This window comes from Corylus avellana, chromosome 5, assembly GCF_965113065.1.
Source record: "Corylus avellana chromosome 5, dhCorAvel1.hap1.2, whole genome shotgun sequence".
NCBI classification, from domain to species: Eukaryota; Viridiplantae; Streptophyta; class Magnoliopsida; order Fagales; family Betulaceae; genus Corylus; species Corylus avellana.
This window is the reverse complement of record NC_142494.1, coordinates 16,325,277-16,346,048: the sequence shown is the minus strand read 5'-3', so window position 1 is coordinate 16,346,048 and position 20,772 is coordinate 16,325,277. Positions and strand designations below refer to the sequence as shown.

The window sequence follows — 20,772 nt, the reverse complement described above, 5'->3', positions numbered from 1 at the left end:
ACATAAGTAGAATTGATAAAGGAATAAAAAATACCATTATTTAAAAAATCCAAAACAGTCTTACATACCTCCCTTTTGACTGTGTCCCACGACCTTTGGTAAAAGCACGCCGCAAAACCATCCGGGCCCGGAGATTTTAGGGGGTGCATCTGCCCAAGAGCCATGACTACCTCTTCCTCCGTGAAAGTTTTCAGCAGATTTGTATTCATAGTATCAGTGACACAGGGTTGCATATCAGCAAGGCAATTTTATGTTCCACTTGTGTTTCTAGCTGTAAACAAATTTTGATAGTATTCGACAAAAGCCATACTAATGTCTTCTATCTTCTCCCACACCTTCCCCTCCTCATCTTGGATTCTCCGGATTTGATTTACCCTCCTCCGATGGGACGTCCAAGCATGAAAGAAGGGTGTATTTCGGTCCCCACTGAGATACCAATTCTGTTTTGAGCGTTGTTTCCACTTGGTGTCTTCTCTCTTCAAGATAGCATCGATTTCAATTTCAAGTTGCTGAATTTCTTCCCAGCTATCATTTCCCTCTTGCTGTAGCAGGTACTCAAGCCTTCTGGTTTTCTTCTTAAGCTCCTTCCCTGCATTACCGAATTTGCTGGAACTCCATCGTTGGAGCTTTGTTTGGCACCATTTCAGTTTCTGCTGCACAGGTTCCTCTCCTATATTTATGTTGTCCACGTCATTCCAAGCCTCATTGACAATATCATCATATTCTGTATCATGCATCCAACTGGCTTCGATCTTAAGGTTTTTCTTTACAAATCTACGGTTTAACTCCTCGTCGCCAAATTTCACAGAAAGTGGCAGATGGTCTGATGTACCTCCCACAAGGGCCCTTACTTCCCACACCTTGTACAGTCTGCACCAGGCTTCATTAGCAATAGCCCGGTCAAGTCTTTCCTTGATGAGGGTTCCACCATACTGCTGGTTTGACCATGTGTATTTAGCCCCTTGATACCCCAAATCACACAAGCTACACTCTTCAAGAGCCATTCTAAATTGCAACATTTGAGTTTCCCGTCTCATTGCTCCTCCCCATTTTTCATCTTGGTCAATAATCTCGTTAAAGTCCCCAATGCATAGCCAAGGCTCCGGCTCATAAACCTTGAGATGATTGAGGAGTTGCCACGATTCATGCCTTTTGTGCCATTCCGGATGCCCAAAGAAACCTATCAATCGCCATGCACTATTGCTGTCCAACGGACGGATTATCGCATTTATATGCATCCGGGTATAATTTTGGATTTCAACCAGGTTGCTTTCCTTCCACAGCAACGCCAATCCTCCACTATGGCCAATAGCATCAACAACAAACATTCCTTCATAACCAATTTTCACACGTAGAAGTTCCATCTTGTTTTTCCTACACTTCGTTTCCATTAAAAACAAGATGTCGGGTCTCTTTTCTTTTGCCAACCGGCAAAGTTCGCGAATTGCTCGAGGGTTCCCAAGCCCCCGGCAATTCCAACTTAACAAATTCATTGCTCCTGGCGGGGCTGGACACCAGCCACCGCCTTTGGATCATTTTCGTTCCTCCTGGTACGCTTCCCAGGTACAGGTTGCTCACCCACTGCAACCATTAGCTCCTTTCTTTTTCCAAGAGTGTATCCCTCAACTGCAGATTCCTCTTGGTTCCCACCATTGTTTCTAGCCTCCCGTTTCCATTTCCTCAGACTCTTTCCAGTTATTAAACCTACTCTGTTATCCCCACACTGACTCCCTGCTTGTAGAATAGCTGCATGTATAGGTAAAGTGCGTTCCTTGGGCTCCACACTGATTGGGTTGAACGCAAAGTCCATGCACGTATCCTCAGCCACTTGTTGCTCAGTTGGGCTTTCAGACTCTAGCCCATCCACAGCCTTCGAGATAAGGCTCCCCACCTCCAACCCAACATCAACGGCCTTATAGATCTTGGGCCTATCATCGTCATTTCCTGCCGTGGCCGCCTTTACATCTGTTGCTCGCTCCTTTCCTTTTCTAGTTGGCTCTGAATTAATGACAGCATCATTTTGAAACGCCTGATTTTTTCCCTTTTGGATCTTTGATTCGCCCAGTTTTTCGCCTGGACTCACGCTTGAGAATGAGTGACCATCCTCCTTGTCCGTTGGTGAGTTAATGCTCCATCTAGGGTTTCCCGGAACATTAGGACTTGCCATCCCAGGTAGGTCCCCATCATTCTGGTCCTCTCCAGACGGCGCCTCGCTGCTTCCTGACATCCTCCACCCGTGAACTCCTGTTTTCGGCAGCTGTTTCTTTTTCAACCCCTCCACCCGCAGCTCTAGCCCCCAAGGCTTTTCTCCATTACGGCTATTCACCCGCTAGTTTTGTCATTCCGGGCATCCCATAATGCCATGCACTATTCAACTGCAATTGAAACAAAAGTTTGGCAACTTCTCGTATTTGAAACTAACCCAATGATTTTGCCCCTCCAATGTCAACATCCTTCCACGTTCCAGAGGTTGAGTTAAATCAATGGTTACTCGAATTCGTAAACTCCTCCCCCATCCTACACCATCCCCCGCAACGTCCACATCTTCGAGCTCTCCCAAAGACTGGCCAATTTTACTCCCCACCCCTTTGGTCATGCAAAGAAGCGGCATGTCATGCACCTGAATCCAGAATGGTGACGAACGAAAATCCATTTTTGAAGGAGGGACACACCCCTCAAACTCCTTAAGCACCAAAATCTGCCTATCAAACGACTAGGGTCTTCCTGCCCAATACTCGCCTCTTATCAACCTCATCCTCAAACTCAAAGAGCCATAACTTTTCCTGAACTTCTTTGAAACTCACCCTACCCGAGATACGTCAAAGTCTGGATAACATTGATTTGAAGGTTCCCTTGTTGATCCCCTTTTCCGTCCAGAGCCTTCCTACCAGGCAATAGTTCCCTTGTGACTTTGCTTCGGCTACTTCATTATCATCTATCAAGATCCCAATCTTTTCCTTTTCCGTTAAGGAAATCCTGCTACACAGTTGCTCCAATTCCTTTTCCGTCATTCCCCAAAAAACCTCCACGGCTGTACACCAGCAGACCTGAAAACCTCTACTCTTTGCTCCTTCAGATACTCTATAGAGCTAGCCCTACAAAGCGCCCTCAGAGAGAAAACCCTAGAGAGAGGACGATTCAATGGATTCCTTTCTATGGCATTTTATAATTTACATTTGATAATCTCAAACCCACATGAAGAACTTCTTAAAGTTACTGTTGGTGGATCAAAATTTATTAGAGATTTTCCAACTTCGAAGAAATGTTATTTACTGGAACAAAAATACTGGAAGAAATTCTTTGCAACTCCGTTTGATGCATCTCCTTCAGTGGATCTTCAAAGCCAAAATTCTCCTCCTCCGGGTTTTGACGTTGTTGGTGAATCATCCCCAACCAAAGGTACGATTTCTGGTTCTTCTTGGGAAGGGAATAATTCTGATTTTTTAGAAAATAATTCTGAAATTTTTTCTGCAAAAAATCACTGTTTCGGGAGTTTTTCTGGAGAAGAAACCACTGTTGATCAAAACTACACCGTTTTGATCAACACGAAAGGGGAAATAAAACCCCCTGACTCAGAAAACCCAAACGACGCCGTTCCATTTAATTGGAACGACGCCGTTCAAGCGTCTAACCCAGGGGTGCAGATAACTACCCCTCGGAACGACGACGTTTCGACGTCTCCAAGGGGGCGCACCCCACATTCTCCAAACGACGTCGTTCCTTTCCAACGAAACGACGCCGTTTCATTCTCATCAGAGAACGCCTACAGTCCCATTAGGGACAACGTCGTTTCACACCAAAACGACGCCAAAATTTGAACTCTTGAACAGGCGCGTAAAAAACGACACGACGTCATTTTGGATAATTCCAAAAATGACACCGTTTCGGATTTTCACAACCCGACCCAAGATTGACCCGAACCGGGCCCAAGTGGAAACACACGGCCCGAAAATCAGTACTAAGAGCCCAAGCCTAAGAAAAAATGACCCAAGCCCAATCAGGGTCAAGCCCATTTCCAGCTCAGCACAATCGGATCAGAACCAACCCGAGACCCGAATTGCGACCCGGAGCCCCGATCTGGCCCGGAGGTCCGATCCGACCCGGAGCACCGATCCAACCCGCGTGTTCAACCCGCTACGCGCTAGACCTGTGCAGCGCGTGACAGGCGCGTGGCACGCTCGAAGACCCAACCCGCGCAATTCCGGTTGGATCCGACCCGGTTCTACTCAACAGTACCGCAATTACCACCATTTTCGACATCAAGGTAGTTTTTTGACCCGTTCTCACTCAATACAACCCCAATTTAACTCATTTCAAAAGCATTGGAAAGCTAATTTGAGGGGCAAGAGTATTGCAGGGTTTTCAAACTATAATTCCCAAAAATATAATTGGGGAAGGGGTGAGTCTTCTCATCAAGGTCAGAGGCAATCTAGTCGGAGGTTTTTTGGTCCGTGTTGGCTGTCACCTACAGAGCATAAGGAAGTGGAGTTCAATGTACCAGATTTGGTTCAATCCGAGATTTCAAGTGATAGATGCTTGAAGGTCCACGTCCTTTGAGCATCGTAAGGACAGTTGAGCAAAGTCCAAGAGATTTGTGGCCAATCGGCAACAATCGATACACACTTCCACCAAGAGGTAACCAGTTCATACCGGTAGTTCCAAACTGTCCGTATTATAGGGCCTGTATGAATGATTACCAGGCAAGGCTGACCTATCTTAGAGATGACTGATCTCAAAAATAAAAATAAATAAACTTATCTATTTTTATTATTTGTCGGTTTGTAATCACTTAGAAATACATTTTTAATTTTGCTGTTGGTGTGTATGTAAGTAATATCTGATATATTACAGTTATAGTAAACAAAAATTTGTATTTATATTAAGTTTATCGTATCCACATTATAAAATGGCTATTAAAAGCAGTATAGATTCCTCAAAGGTCGAAAGTCTTAATGGAATCAATTTTAGAATGTGGAAACGACATATCTCTTATGTACTGACGCATGAGAGAACTTTACACACTCTCACATCAAAAAGACCTGAAGTAGAAGATAAGAAAAATGATGATGCTGTCAAGAAAAAGGAAAAATGGATGGAAGATGACCTAATTGCTAAGGCCACTCTCCTCCATAGCATGAAAGTTAATATCATCCCACTCTTTGAAGGATACGAGACTGCTAAGGAAATAATGGAAGCATTAGAGGAAAAGTATGGCCCTAGGTCTGATACTCACATACAACTATTATTAGATAAATATAATAACGCACGTATGAGTGAGGATGACTATGTGGGCAACTTTGTAAACCAAATGGAATTCATTGCAAAGGAACTTGCATCTATCGGTCATCCAATATCCGACAAAATGCAAGTAACCACAATACTTAATGGTCTTCCTCTATCTTGGGAACATGTGATAACATCACTGACCCATAGTGGAAAAGAAATATCCATAATTTCCTTACGAGTTTTGCTTATATTAGAAGAAGAAATGATGAAAAGAAGAAGGAGAGAAGGACAGTCCAGCAACCTCATGATGGCTCAAATCAATACTCAGACTTCATGTGCTCCAGCATTCAAAGGCAAGCCAAGAAAGTTCAAAAAGAAATGGAAAGGTAAGCCAAAAGGTAAAAATAAAATCAAAGGAGCATGTTTCAAATGTGGTAAAATGGGGCATTTCAAGGCAAATTGTCCAAAGAACAACGGTGACAAGAAACAGAAAGAAATAGCTACGACCATTACTGAAGTGATGATGGCAGAACCGACTTCAAATTCTTGGTGGATAGACTCAGCAGCAACAAGACATATTACAAGAGACCGAGAATTCTTCCTAGATTTCAAAGAGAAAAAGGTCGAAGAACACAGAGTGTACATGGGCAACAATACTTACAGTGATGTGCTAGGCGAAGGAAAATGTAAGATTTCTGTTAAAGGATCTTCCGTTGTTTTACATAATGTTCTATATGTGCCAAATATCCGGAGAAATCTAATATCTATTCCCGTATTAGATAGCAAAGGATATGGGATTAAGTTTAAATCTGAGAATGTCTATATTTGTAAGGGAAAAATATCTGTTAAGGATGTAAAGATAGACAATATGTATTTACTCAAAGTTGATAATAAAGATCCCATTTCACAGTATTCATATGTGTCTGAAGATAGTTCTTTCTTATGGCATTTAAAATTAGGCCACATCAACAAAAATAAAATGAAAAGAATGAGTAAGAGTGGATTACTACCTAGAATTAATTTTGAAGATTTTAATATGTGTGAGTCATGTATTAAAGGAAAAATGATTAGTAAATCTTTTTCAAAACATTGGAAATCATCAGAATTACTTGAAGTAATTCATTCTGACATATGTGGTCCTTTAAGAACTAAAACACATAGAGGAATTGAATACTTTATTACTTTTACAGATGATTATTCAAGATATGGACATATCTAGCTAATCAAACATAAATCTGAAGCAATTGAAAATTTTAAAGAATACAAATTAGAGGTAGAAAAACAGTTGGGAAGGTCCATTACAAACTTGAATAATGATAGGGGAGGTGAATATGAAGCCATGGATTCCTTTTGCAGAGAAAGTGGAATAAGACATTTATATACAATGCCTTATAAGCCTCAACAAAATGGGATTGCAAAAAGAAGGAATAGAACTTTAATGGATATGACAAGATCCATGATGGCATATGCTGAGTTATCCATTCATTTTTGGGGTGAGGCTTTATCCACTGCAGCATATATTCTTAATAGAATAAAAACCAAATCAAAACCCCTTACACCTTATGAATATTGGACAGGCATAAAACCAGATTTTTACAACCTCAAAGTTTGGGGATGTAAGGCACATGTACTTATTTCAAAACCCTTAAGGGATAAGTTAGAAAGTAAAACATGGGAATGCAAATTTATAGGATATATAAAAAATGGTAGTGGATATAGATTTTACCATCTAGATAAAGGATTAATAGAAGACAGGGATGCTGCATTTCTAGAAAACACCAATCAAATTACTCTTATGGATGAAATAAGACTCCTACAAGAAGAAGATTCTGAATGTCAAACACCACAAATTACTTTGAAAGAAAAAGAACATAACACAGACATTCAGAATAGTGGGAGCAAGAGAAAATCCAAAGATCCACCTAATTTGGATATAGGTGATCAAAATAGTGGGAGTAAAAGACAAAGACGACCATCAACCACACTCAAGGATCATTATGTGCTAAGTACAGATGATATAAATTTGCAAGAAGATCCAGTAAATTTTAAAGAAGCTGTAAGTAGTCATGATGTTGAAAAATGGATTAAAGCTATGGAAGAATAGCTTGAATCAATTCAAAAAATGATGTGTGGAAACTCATGGAATTGCCAAGCCAAAGAAAAGCAATTGGATGCAAGTGGGTTCTAAGGAAGAAATTCAAAGCTGATGGAAGTCTTGAAAAGTACAAAGTTAGATTAGTGGTTAAAGGGTTTACTCAACAACCCCGGTGTAGACTTCGTTGACACATACTCACCAGTGGCAAAATTCGCTTCAATGAGGATAATCATGTCCATTGTAGCCTTAATGGATTTGGAATTACATCAGTTGGATGTTAAGACAGCCTTTCTTAATGGAGAATTAAAAGAAGAAATTTACATGCAATAACCTGAAGGATTTCAGGTCACAGGACATGAAGAAAAAGTCTACAAATTAAAAAGGTCATTATATGAACTTCAACAATCTTCGAGGCAATGGTATTTGAAGTTTCGTCAAGCAATACTAGAAATTGGTTTCAAGGTAAGTCCACGAGATCACTGTGTTTATATATGTAATGAAAATAATGAATTAACAATATTATCATTATATGTAGACGATATACTGCTAACTGGTAACTGTCCAGATATGATAAATAAAACAAAATCCTTCTTGTCATCCAAATTTGAAATGAAAGATATAGGCACTGTTGCCTATGTCTTAGGAATAAGAATTTCTAGAAATAGAAATTTAAAATTATTATATTTGGATCAAGAAAAATATCTAGAAAAGATACTTAAAAGGTTTAATATGGATAAATGTAAACCTCTAAAAACACCTATTTCAAGAGGTCAGTACTTGAATAAATCAATGTGTCCTCAAAATGAGACAGAGATTCAAGAGATGGAATCTATCCCCTATGCCCAAGCTATGGGCAGTCTCATGTATGCAATGAGAACTACAAGACCTGATATTTGTTATGCGGTGGGATTAATAAGCAGATATCAATCTAATCCAGGGAAGACACATTGGCAAGTAGTAAAACGTATATTTAGATATTTGCAAGGTCCTAAAAACATGGGATTATGTTTTGGTATAAGTGATCTAGAAATTAAAGGATTCACAGATGCGGATTTTGCTGGGAATGCTGATGATAGAAAATCAACAAGTGGGTATGTGTTCTTGTTTGGTGGAACAGCTATTTCTTGGTTAAGCAAGAAACAAAATTCCGTTGCAAAATCCACTATGGAAGCTGAATATATATCATGCAGCACAACAATAAGTTTTGCAGTTTGGATTAAACGCTTTGTAGAAAGTTTAAATTTAGGTTTAAACAGTAAGCCAGTCAATATGTTTTGTGACAATAAGTCTGCTATCTCTCTAATAAAAAGTGGAGCACAAAGCTCCAAAGGAAACATATTGATGTAAATTATCACTATATTCAAGATATAGGGGAAATTAAAATTGAATTTATACCCTCAACAGAGATGGTAGCCGATCCTATGACCAAAGGATTGTCTTTGGAAAAATTCAAAGAACATGTAGTTACAATGGGATTGAGAACCACCTAGGTGGTAGCTACATATATGTTTAAGCACAAGCGGAAGGATTCAGGGACGCCTGAATGAACGATTTTGTGCAATTCTGTTTTTCTAAGGGAAATAATTGGTCAGGTAATAGACAGAAGACACTTAAGAAATAATATTACAACTTTCATAAATGTAAGGTTCACCGAGAGACATTATGTTACAAGTTGGTAATATATATATATATATATATATATATATATATATATATATATATATATGATCTTATAGTGTAAAAGACACTGATAAGAAGTATCAAGGAAACTTTTGATTAGAAATATCAGTGCAGGTCACCAGATAGTTTTGTGTATGGCTGAAATCGTCAATTGTGGAATAGGTGTGAACTAGTGTTCCTTATCACAGAGAATTGATGTCATTCGTTTAGTTAAAAACGAAATGAAGTCACCTTAATATATAATCAGTGTAAAAATATATGGAAAAAGGTGCGATTAGATAAGATGACAAAATTGTATATATATTATAAAATGCCATAATCTAATGCCGCTCTGTAAATTAAACAGATGCGAGTTGACATGAATAAAAATTATATTTGGTACCAAGGTGATAATGTTCAACTAGATTACATAATGTTAAAGTGTGATCAAGTGGGAGATAATGGTTTAAAGGGTGATCACACCATAACTAGTGTGGTCATTCCCATAGCCAATCACAACCTTCCATGGAGGTTATGATAAAGTGACAAGGTGTGACTCTTGATGAAGAGTCATATTCTAACTCTATAAATAGAGTTTGATAATGAGAAGAACGTAGGTCAATTTTCATTCTCTCATTATCATGTTGCTTTTGTCCTCCATTGGATATCCACCCTAACGGGAGATTCCTACAAACAAGATCATACGTTCATATTATTCTAACATCTTCATCTCTCCATCCCCCTATGGCACCCAAAAAAACTTGCAGAAATTTGACATACGAGGGGTGGAGAGAGGGATATAAAGAAGATATTTGGTTGGATCGAGAGGATCTTTGATCTTGTAATTGATCGTAAAAAAAGATTAAAATTAGAGAGGCCAAAGAAGAAAGAAAGCAAGGACTTTTTGCAATTCCTTCTTGAGTACAGAGACCAAGACATAGGTAGATCAATCTCCCAGCTGCCTCAAATCAAAGCCTTGCTTCTGGTAAAGCTTAGAAAACTCTCACCAAGGGCGTTGAATTTTCTAATCTTTACAATTTTTCTCTATTATCCGTTTTCTCTAATTTTTTGGGTTTGTCATGTAATTTTTTGAGTTTGTCAATTTTAAAACAAAAAGGTGCAGTGGGACAACATGATTCTGCTAATTTCCAGGTTGCTTTCTCTGCAAGTATTGTTGGGTGCCGTAGGGGAGGGAGAGGTGGAGACATAAGGGAGATTAGACGTGAGGGAGAAACAAATTTTAGACGGAAGATTTTTGGAGTTATCGGTGGATTGTGGACATTAGGGAATTAAAAAAAACATGTGAGAAGCACATGTTTGAGGACACATGTCAACTTTAGAGATTAGGTTAGAGGAATTTTCTCCAACCTAATTTAAGCTCCGTTTACTTTGATGTAAAATGGTTTCCTTCGTAAAATATTTTCAGGAAAGCCATTTTTCCTGAAAATATTTTCCCTCAAAAACATTTTACGGCGTTTACCTTGCACACGGAAAATAATATTTTTTTAATATCTTTTTTTTTTATATATATTTTTTCCAATAAGGTCCCCGCTGGGACCTGCACGGGACTTGTTCGAGACCCTGCAGGGACCTGCCCGAGACCCCGCTGGAACTTAACCGGGACTTGTCCGGGACCTCGCTAGGACCTACTCGGGACTTGACCGGGACCCGCCCGGGACTTGCTCGGGACCCCGCCGGGACCCGCTTAGGGCTTGACCAGGACTTGACTGGGACTCTCCCGGGACTTGACTGGAACCCGCCGGGACCCCGACTGGACTTGACTGGGACTCGACCGGGCAAGTCTCGGGTGGGTCTTGGGCAGGTCCGAACAAGTCTCGGGCGGGTCCAGGCGGGGTCCCAGGCAAGTCCTAGGCAAGTCTCGGCCAAGTCCCGGCGGGTCCCAATTAGGTCCCGGGCAGGTTCGGTCAAGTCCCGAGCGGGTCTCGGTCAAGTCTAGGGCAGGTCCCAGGCAAGTTCCGGGCGGGTCCTGGTCAAGTCTCGGGCAGATCCCGGTCAAGTCCCGGGTAGGTCCTGGTCAAGTCTTGGTCATGTCCCGGGCGGGTCCCAGGCAAGTCCCGGTTAGGTCCTGAGCAAGTCCCGGGAGGGTCTCAGGCAAGTCTTGGTTAGGTCTCGGGCAGGTCCCGGGCAAGTCCCGGTCAGGTAAGGTCAAGTCCCAGGCAGGTCCCGGGCGTGTCCTGGTCAAGTCTCGAGAGGGTCCCAGTTTGGTCCTGGGCGGTTCCCGAGCAAGTCCTGGTCAAGTCCCGGCAAGGTTCTGAGCTGGTTTTGACAAGGTCCATCGATTTAAGAATGAGATGCTCATAGTCGGAAAATAGTTTACGGTTTTCAAAACCGTAAACTATTTTTCAAAAATTAAAGAAGAATTTTCAGTTAAAAGGAAAATATTTTCCGTTGACCACTATTTTACGTCGACGTAAACACCGTAAAATACGAAAATAATTTTTTAAAAACCATTTTACATTGAAATAAATAAAGCCTTAGAGAAAAACTTTGTTCATATATATATATATAAGCCGGCTTCAAACTTACGTTTCTCTCTTTCACTAATAATTTTATGCCTAACCAATTTTTCTTTTTTCCTTTTTTTTCAATTGTCTTAACTAGTGGTGTAAACGAGCCGAGCTTGAGCGAGCTTTCCTTGTTTCGGCTCGGCTTGTTTAAATTTTACTCGAGCTCGAGCTCGAGCCGAGCTTAAGGACGAGCCAAAAAATCGAACTCGAGCTCATAGTAAATCGAGCCGAGCTAGCTCTTATATTTAATTTAATTTATTTTTTTATCATAAATTTAAACTTCAAGTATTCTTAAATGGCTCAAGAAGCCAGCTTGCATATAAGTATTTGCTTAGTCTAGCTAGCAAAGTTTGGAGCTCGAGTCAATACAACAAGGCACTTGGTTTTGAAGAGAAATGATATGCATCATTTTATAATAAAATAATGCTATTAGAAAAAAGAAATCATCAATTTTTAATATTAATATGAGGAATTATGTGAATAATTACCGATTCGAGCCTTATACGAGCTGTTCACGAACTTAGCCGAGTCGAGTCGAGCTAGCTTCATTTAATATTCGAGCCATAATTCGTGTTCACGAAACGCTTCATTTAATATTCAAATCGAGCACGAACTAAGCTTATGCGAGTCGAGCCCGAACTTGCTCGCGAAACGCTTCGCTCACTTAACAGCCCTAGTCTCAACTCTCAATTAACGTCAAGCAAGCACGTTTTTCTCCCACTATTAACCTCAACGCACTTTTCTATCTCTCACTCGCTAAACCAACGCACACCTCTTTATTAACGCCTCATCTCTCTCTGTCTCTCTCCAACGCCTCACGTCTCCTCTTAATTAACACCTTAAAATTATAAAATATAAAAGCGTTTTAGATTTTGTAGTCGCTTTCTGAGCATCTCCAACAGGGATTCAGATCCCCTAAACGTCAAGCATTCACGTTTGTCTCTCTCACTCCCTAAACCAACGCACACCTCTTTATTAACGCCTCATCTCTCTCTCTCTCTCTCTCTCCAACGCCTCACGTCTCCTCTCAATTAACACCTTAAAATTATAAAATATAAAAGCGTTTTAGATTTTGTAGTCCCTTTCTGAGCATCTCAGACAGGGATCCCTTAAAATTTTTAGAGAAATTTCAATTTTTAAAATTTTAAATTTAAGTTATTTATTTTTATTTAAAAGCTATTATCCTATTATGTGTTTTACTATTAATACAATAATAAAATAATAATAATTATTAATATTATTAAAAATTTATTATTATTTTATTAGTAAATGAATACGTGGTAGAATAATGACTCTTTGATAAAAATTCATGACTTAGATCTGAAATTTTAAAAATTAGAATTCTCTTAAGAATTTCAGGGAATCCAGATCCCTCCAACAACAACTTTAAACTAATATTTTAGTTAAATTTAATTATTTTTACGTTTTTTTTCTTGCTCCAACCATGCTTGTAAAGTAGAAGTTAAAAGAAGCTTTTTCACCTAGTGCTACAATAAAAAGTCCACTATAGTACCTTGCAAAAAAATTTTATTATTTTTTTTCGATCCTCTCTCTCCCTCAACGCTCAAACTTTTCTCTCTCTCTTCTCTCGCTCTCCTTAAACAGTGGGTCTGGTGTTGGTACGCTACCCATGCCGAACAGAAAGCTACAAGAATTCCCACAAGAAAGCTACGGATCATGTTTAAACCCACAAGAATTCAAACATGATTTCAAAATAGAAACAAAGAACGATTAAAAAAAAAAAAAGGGGGTGAGTCTGGTGTTGGTGTACGTTGCTCTGGTTTTGCACAGAGAGAGAGAGGAGAGAGAAGGAAAAGAAAAGCTAAGGATAAAAAATAGGGTTAAATACCAAATATCTCTAGAGTTTGGTAACTTTATTTTTATTTTCATGGGGTTTTATTTTTATCACAGGACCCCGTGGGGTTTTGATAAAGGACCAAGTTAGTCTATCCGTTAGTTGACCGTTAGGACTGACACGTGGACCAATCAGATGTTGACATGTGGCACCTATTTATTTTTTTTTTAAATTAAAAAAAAATGTTTTTTTTTTAAAAAAAAAACAGAAAAGAAAAGAAAAACAATTGGGGTGGCCGAGCCACCTCTTGGCCATTTGGGGGTGGCCAATTGTTTTTCTTTTCTTTTTTTCTTTTTTTTCTTTTTTTTTTTTAAAAAAAAATTCATTATTATTTTTTAATTAAAAAAAATTAAATAGATGTCACGTGTCAATTTCTGATTGGTCCACGTGTCAGTCGTAACGGTCAACTAACGGATGAATTAATTTGGTCCTTTATCAAAACTCCAGGGAGGTCCTGTGATAAAAATGAAACCCCATAGGAGTAAAAATAAATTTACCAAACTCCAAGGAGTATTTGGTATTTAACCGTAAAAAATAATAAAAATAATATTTAAATAAATGAGTAATGTTATAAATCTTTTAAGAATCATCCTAAATATAATATGGATAATTATAAAAAAAATTCTAAAAAGATTTATAGTGTTATTTTAAATAAAGTATAGAGTTAAAATAATTTCTGTAATAAAAAACTAATAGTTAAAATAAAAGAAATTGTATTTTAAGGAGTAAAATGAAAGCCTTAAGATGCGCCTTAAAATATAGAAGAGTTTCAAATTTTGCAAAAGTTTGAAACAATTTTGCATTCATCTAGTGTAAAATAAGTGGGAACCATGGAGAGATTTTTATAAATAAGTGGGGCCAGGGTGCGATATTTTCACCCCGACAACTTGCATCAGCTAGCAGTGATCGATGCCCTTGTGATATAGGCGTTACAATAAGGAACATCCTTCTACAGGTTATTCAGAAACAGTTTTGTTATTCCTGCTGTGTGTGCACGAAAAATACATAGAAAAGAAAGATGAGGAGGGCAGAGCTTGTGTTCATCCCTGCCCCCGCAGTGGGCCACCTCGTCTCCATAGTCGAATTTGCAAAGCTTTTACTTGATCGGGAGGATTGTTTCTCCATCACTGTTCTCCTCATAAACCCACCATTTCCACCCACGTTCGATTCCTACATTCAATCAACTGCTGCCTCCCACACCCGCATCAAATATATTTATCTTCCCCAAGTAGAGCCTCCTCCGGAAGAGCTTTTCCGTGTCTCTGTTGAAAAATATGTCGCCGATTTCATTGGCAGTCACAAAGCCCATGTCAAAGAAGCTGTCAGCAGCAGCGTGTTATCCAATTCGATTCCGCTTGCCGGGTTCGTGGTGGACATGTTTTGCAACCCCATGATCGACGTGGCACATGAGCTCGGTGTCCCATCTTATGTGTTCTTCACTAATAACGCAGCCTGTCTTGGCTTCTCGCTCTACCTGCCGACACGGCATGACCAGGTTGGTATCGAGTTTAGTGAGTCGGATTCTGAGTCGGACATACCGAGTTATGTCAACCCGGTTCCTTCTAGTGTTTTGCCTTCGTTTGTGTACCACAAAGACGGTGGGTACATCTCCATGGTCAATCTTGGTAGGAAGTTAAAAGAGGCCAAGGGTATTATCGTCAATTCATTTCATGAGCTGGAACCCCATGCGTTCAGCACGTTTTTGGACGATGGAATCCCTCCTGTTTACGGAGTGGGGCCGTTGATTAACCTCAAGGGTCACACAAATTCAGAGGCGAATCAGGCGGAACATGATAAGATCATGGAGTGGCTCGACGATCAGCCTCCATCATCCGTGGTGTTCTTATGCTTCGGAAGCATGGGGAGCTTCAGTGCGCCGCAGTTGAAAGAGACCGCGCTTGGGCTCGAGCGGAGCAGGCACCGGTTCCTGTGGTCCGCACGTTTGGCATCCCCACCAGGTGATGATAAGTCTGATTGCCAGAATCTCGAGGAGGTCTTGCCTGTAGGATTCTTGGAAAGGACGAGAGAAATCGGAATGATTTGTGGGTGGGCCCCACAGGTGGAGGTCCTGGGCCACAACGCTATCGGAGGGTTTGTATCGCATTGCGGGTGGAACTCGATCTTGGAGAGCCTGTGGCATGGCGTGCCTATTGCTGCGTGGCCGATTTACGCGGAGCAGCAAATCAATTCCTTCCAGATGGTGAGGGATCTGGGTTTAGCTGTGGAGCTGAAATTGGATTATAGGAGCGGTGGGGAGGTTGTGGCGGCGGAGGAGATTGAAAAGGCGGTGAAGTGTTTGATGGATGGTGAGGGTGAGGTGAGGAAGAGGGTGAAAGAGATGAGTGGGAAGAGCAGGAAGGCTGTAATGAACGGTGGATCTTCTTTCGCTTCACTTGGACAGTTGATTGAGACAATGCAAGGAAACAATGTTGTACCAACATAGTAGCAAAAATTGGTGCACTTTTTTAGGTTTCAATGTTTTTTTTTTTTTTTTTTTGACCCATTTTTATGTTTGTGAGTTTTAAGTTTGATGTTTGTGGTACTTCTATCTTCGTAATTATGGTAACATTTATAGATACTTTATCTAGGTGTGGACCGTTTCAGTGGTTGCAAATTGCAAAGGGTGGTCCCTATAGTGTGGATTTTCGACTTTTTATTTTTTCAATATTTATGCTTACTCTATCTTTTTCTACACATGTTTTTTTTTTTTTTCTATATTTATCGGTAACTTTTAAAATGATAGAAATAAATCTTTATAAAATTTTAATTTAATGATAATTTTAAAACTCCCTTATAAGTGTAAAACAATTATGTTAAAAAAAAAAAAAAATAAATGTTATATTCCTCAAAATTTAACAAGAAAAATCTAACAGAGAGACCGGCAGACGACCAAGGCTACAAGCCTATAAGTCTCTAACCCTCTTAAGCCAACAAATTCAATGTCCACTGTTACTCACAAGTAAATAAATGTCCATTTCAAACCTACGGCTTTTACACTGCTACAAGTAACACTACATGCAGAGTAACACATACACACTAACACTTTACTACAAAATAGCCTCAAATCATCGATAAATAGAGGAAAACTCCAACATAACAAAATTCTACATACACATTAAATATCAAGGTCGAGTCTTAGTAAGATGAATAGAATAAAGGATATTGATCATATTGCTAAGCATATCATCATCGATATCCCACATGCCATGTGTCTCATATTAGAAAAATTATGAGTAACTCACATCGTATAGGTGATTTATAAAGATAGTTATGAGTGAAGTCTCACATTATTTGATTACTATGTAAAATTAGGTTTTATAGGAAATTTTAAGAAAGTTTTAAATTTACTAGTTTTTTTGGGTGATAACACAGATATGACTACTTTTTTTTTTTTTTTTTTTTTTTTTTTTTTTACTTTTACTTTTTAAAACTTTTCACTTTTTAATGCTAGTTGTTTATTTTTTATATCAAACATTATTACTTTTTTTTTTTTTTTTTTTTTAACATCAATTCACATTAGCTACGATGTCCAATGCATGATAAAAGGTTTTAACAAACACACCCTCACTACAAAAAAACAATTTTTTTATGACAGGAGATTTCTGACGTTTTTCAATGTCTGACACATCAGGAATTTTTTTCTGATTGGTCGTTTCTGACGCTTGTCGATTGTCAGAAACATAGATATCAACAAAAAAAATTTCCTGACGTGGCATTTTTGCCATGTCAGAAAAATTCTGGCTTGGCAGAAATGCAACGTTAGAAAATTCTGACGATGAAGTTTCACACAACGTCAAAAAATTTCATGACATTGCAGTTTGCACACGTCAAGAGATTTCTGACGTGGCATTTTCGACACGTCAGAAATTTTTTTACGTGTGCAAACTGCAACGTTAGAAAACATCTGATGTGGCAGAAATGCCACGTCAGAAATCTCCTGACGTGTAAGACAAGCCACGCCAGAAATTTTCTGACATGGCGGATATGCCACGTCAGAAATTTTCTGACGTGGCATATTATACCACGTCAAAAAAATTTTGACGTGGCATTTCTGCCACGTCAGGAAATTAGGTTTTTTTTTTTTTTTTTTTTTCCCAGATTTGCTCGATTTCCAGATTCAATTTCCAATTTCCTGTCCTGGTTTCTTTCCTGTTTCCTGTACACATTGTTTTCTAAATTGAATTGGCAACAGGAAACAATTTCTTTCCTGAATTGTTTCCTGAATTCAATTTATACAATTTATTCCAGAATTCAATATATACAATTTATACAATTCAATTTACTATTGAATTGAATTGACAATTCAATGTTTGGTTTACAATTTGTACACCATGATATTTTCACTCATCCGAACCAAATACTCAGTCAGGCTACATGTTCTATGGAGGATTTCAAAGCAGCAAATTTTTCGAAAAATCCTGATGCAAACTCGGGCGAAAGGGTGACAACAAGGACGTCTTGGGTTGCACCTCCTCGGGGATGGCTTAAGGCTAACTGGGACACTGCTTTAAATCGTCCGAAAGGAGTGATGGGATTGGGTATTGTAGTAAGAGATAGTGAAGGAAGGGTAAGGGCAGCAAGGAGCAATACCAGGCGGGGTCTTCTTGATCCTACTGCTGCAGAGGCCGTGGAAGCTTATCAAGCAGTGCTTTTTTGCAATGAACAGGGTTATACACATGTAATACTAGAAGGTGATGCCAAAAATATTGTGGATGCTGTGAAAGATAATGGCTGCAACAGAAGTAGGATGGGCCAAATGATTGATGATATTCGTACAACCCTCTGTTATCTTACTGATTGGAAAATTGAATATGTGAGTCGTAGAAACAATAGTGCGGCGCATAGGTTGGTTAAGGAAGCAACCACCGATATCATAGATAGGAATTGGTTGGAGGAAACTCCCGAATGTATCTGTGATATAATTTTGATGGAGAAATCTTCTTCATCTGTTATTTGATTATATGGAATATAATGATATTTTTCTTCAAAAAAAAAAAAAAATTGTACACCATTTAATTTGTACAAAAAAAACCATTTTTTTCATGTCATCTTTCCTAAGGATGTACTAGGGACAAAAACAAATGGCATGATAAAACCATGCTAACATAAGTTTAACAATACGAAAGGATGTATGTCCAAAAATTCAGTTACATATAATAGAATTCAACATTCAGATCTATCAACAAAAGAAATAAATAGAGACAAGCATGGAATAACTGGTAGGTCATTGAGTCAATTCAACAATTATATTATGATATATGTCAAACCAAAATTGAAAACAAAATCAAACCAAACTAATACGTCCTATGTCCAACCATACTTGGCAACAACATCCATGAGCTCCTCATACCGCTATTTCCAAAGGTTTCCCAGATAGCTTGATGTATACTGACAACAACATTCACAAGCTTCTTCACAATCTGCGGTAAGAAATAAATTCAAAGAAAGATGTTACTCTACAAATAGAAAGAACTACTCTACTCTATCCTATGTAAGACAATACTGAATAAAGTATAAACTTTCCTCTATGGCCTAGCAAACATATTTTTAATAAATCAGATTCAAGAATATATAACTTCTTAAACTTGGAGGAATAAATAGCCATATATATTCTTCTTATATTCCAATCCACCTATATAATTTTTGACCACTTATAAAGCAAGGGTACGAATACCACAACCTAAAACTTCTTCAAAAAAGTAGGAATTGAACAAGCAAGGTAGAGGTATTTACTAAATATCGTAATGTCAAAATGTTGGTAAAATTGTTTGAAATTTTTATCGTTCAGGCATCCTTGTTGTGTCTGACATAGATGTTGGTAAAACATCATTGTTGGTAAAACATACCCTTCTTATGTTATACAATTCTCTTAATTTCTACAACTATTTTGCTCAACCGTTGTGCAAATAATAAGGGTCATATCCTATTGTCCAAGGTGCATCATATGCATGTCCAAAAATATTTGACAAGTATATATCAGATACAATTAATACACTTTCACCTAATACTCATATGTGATACAGATATGACTTCTGTGTAGAAATATCCATTATACATAACAAATTTTTAGCATGAAATAAGTTCCAACTAATAAAACTAGAAGTGTACATAATGTGTCACCACAGAAAACAAACAAGAGCAACCTTTAAATAAAAGAAAGCAAACTACAAGTGCATCTTCCAGGGAGTTTCTACCTCGTTCGTTGTGTCTGACAACAGTGAGGAACTCATAATTCAGACAACACATACAAATCATTAAAGTAAACAATAACGTTCGATCGGAATCGTAAAATACAAGCAATACATACGTAAGCGGTTGACAAACCCGAAAACCCTTAGTCTAACCAAAACTAGCAGTTTACCATGAACTAAATTGAAGCATAAAGTACCTTTAAGAACATAGAAGTAAATTGATAATTGATATTTTCAACCGGTACCCAAATACCATTATTTGTCCTCTTCATATAGTTACATAGTTACAAGAGACCCAACCTATATATTAAACCTCAAACAAAGTATTGACTAAACATCCATTTAATGCAACTTACTATTTATCATATAGACATAATTATATGGATCACAAACATGCAGTCAATACGTCAATCATATACAAACAAACAATAACTATTGTTTGAAATATAGTTTTGTTTGACACAACTAAACAATAACAAAATATATAATATGTTTACCAACTACGAACTCACATACAAGGCTCAATCTATGTCGATAGCTTCCTCATTCGACAACTTCACTGCAATACCTGGAGATGATAAAACAATCAATCAAGAAGCAATAAGCGCCTTTCTTATCAGGAAGCAATAAGTACACTTATAAATCATCATCAATGCAATATATATATATCTTCCGACTGGAAAATAAGATCCTTCTAAAATTAGACACAAACACAATGCTAACGTTTAGTAGTAGAAATAATAACAAACATTATCGAGGTCGCTATCAACACTAACAACATAAAAAACAATACTAATTCCAATCTAATGTATCACCAAACCAATGAAGAACAAAACATTTTGCAACGTCATAAAATCCAAACATACATATATATACTTAATAAAACCCAAAGCAAAAAAAACAAATTGCATTACCTGGTTCACTCCCCACCAACGATTTTCCCACCAAACGGGCTGGAGATTCTTTTTCTGTTACATCTTTAACTCGAGTCGTATCGGATGAGGACCTCGACTGCAACATGTGCTCGAGTTGACGAAAACGTGCCTCGTACAAAGTGGTCATTCTAGCCCGGGTCTCAGCTAGCCACACAGCAACCTGCTGATCAACCTCCACTCGTTGTGCATCTAATAGCGCAGCTATCTCCGCCCTGTGCCTCTCCCCTTCAGCTTGTTGCGCAGCTGCCTGCTCTCGTTGTGTCTCTAGCAGCGCATCCATCTC

At 38.5% G+C, this 20,772-nt stretch overlaps 3 protein-coding genes across 3 annotated transcripts; 2 read left to right on the top strand and 1 right to left on the bottom strand.

Annotated features, from left to right (window-relative positions):
* Positions 1-248: 248 nt before the first annotated feature.
* On the bottom strand, positions 249-1,493 carry LOC148585848 (uncharacterized). The gene has a single exon (XM_088516788.1). The coding sequence runs from the start codon at positions 1,491-1,493 to the stop codon at positions 249-251; it is 1,245 nt and encodes a 414-aa protein (XP_088372914.1).
* A 12,753-nt stretch (positions 1,494-14,246) lies between these two features.
* LOC132181351 (UDP-glycosyltransferase 71K1) lies at positions 14,247-16,040 on the top strand. The gene has a single exon (XM_059594534.2). The coding sequence runs from the start codon at positions 14,382-14,384 to the stop codon at positions 15,804-15,806; it is 1,425 nt and encodes a 474-aa protein (XP_059450517.2). The 5' UTR covers positions 14,247-14,381; the 3' UTR covers positions 15,807-16,040.
* A 1,704-nt stretch (positions 16,041-17,744) lies between these two features.
* On the top strand, positions 17,745-18,320 carry LOC132181902 (uncharacterized). The gene has a single exon (XM_059595127.2). It carries the CDS (start codon positions 17,745-17,747, stop codon positions 18,318-18,320), a length of 576 nt encoding a protein of 191 aa, XP_059451110.2.
* Positions 18,321-20,772: the final 2,452 nt, after the last annotated feature.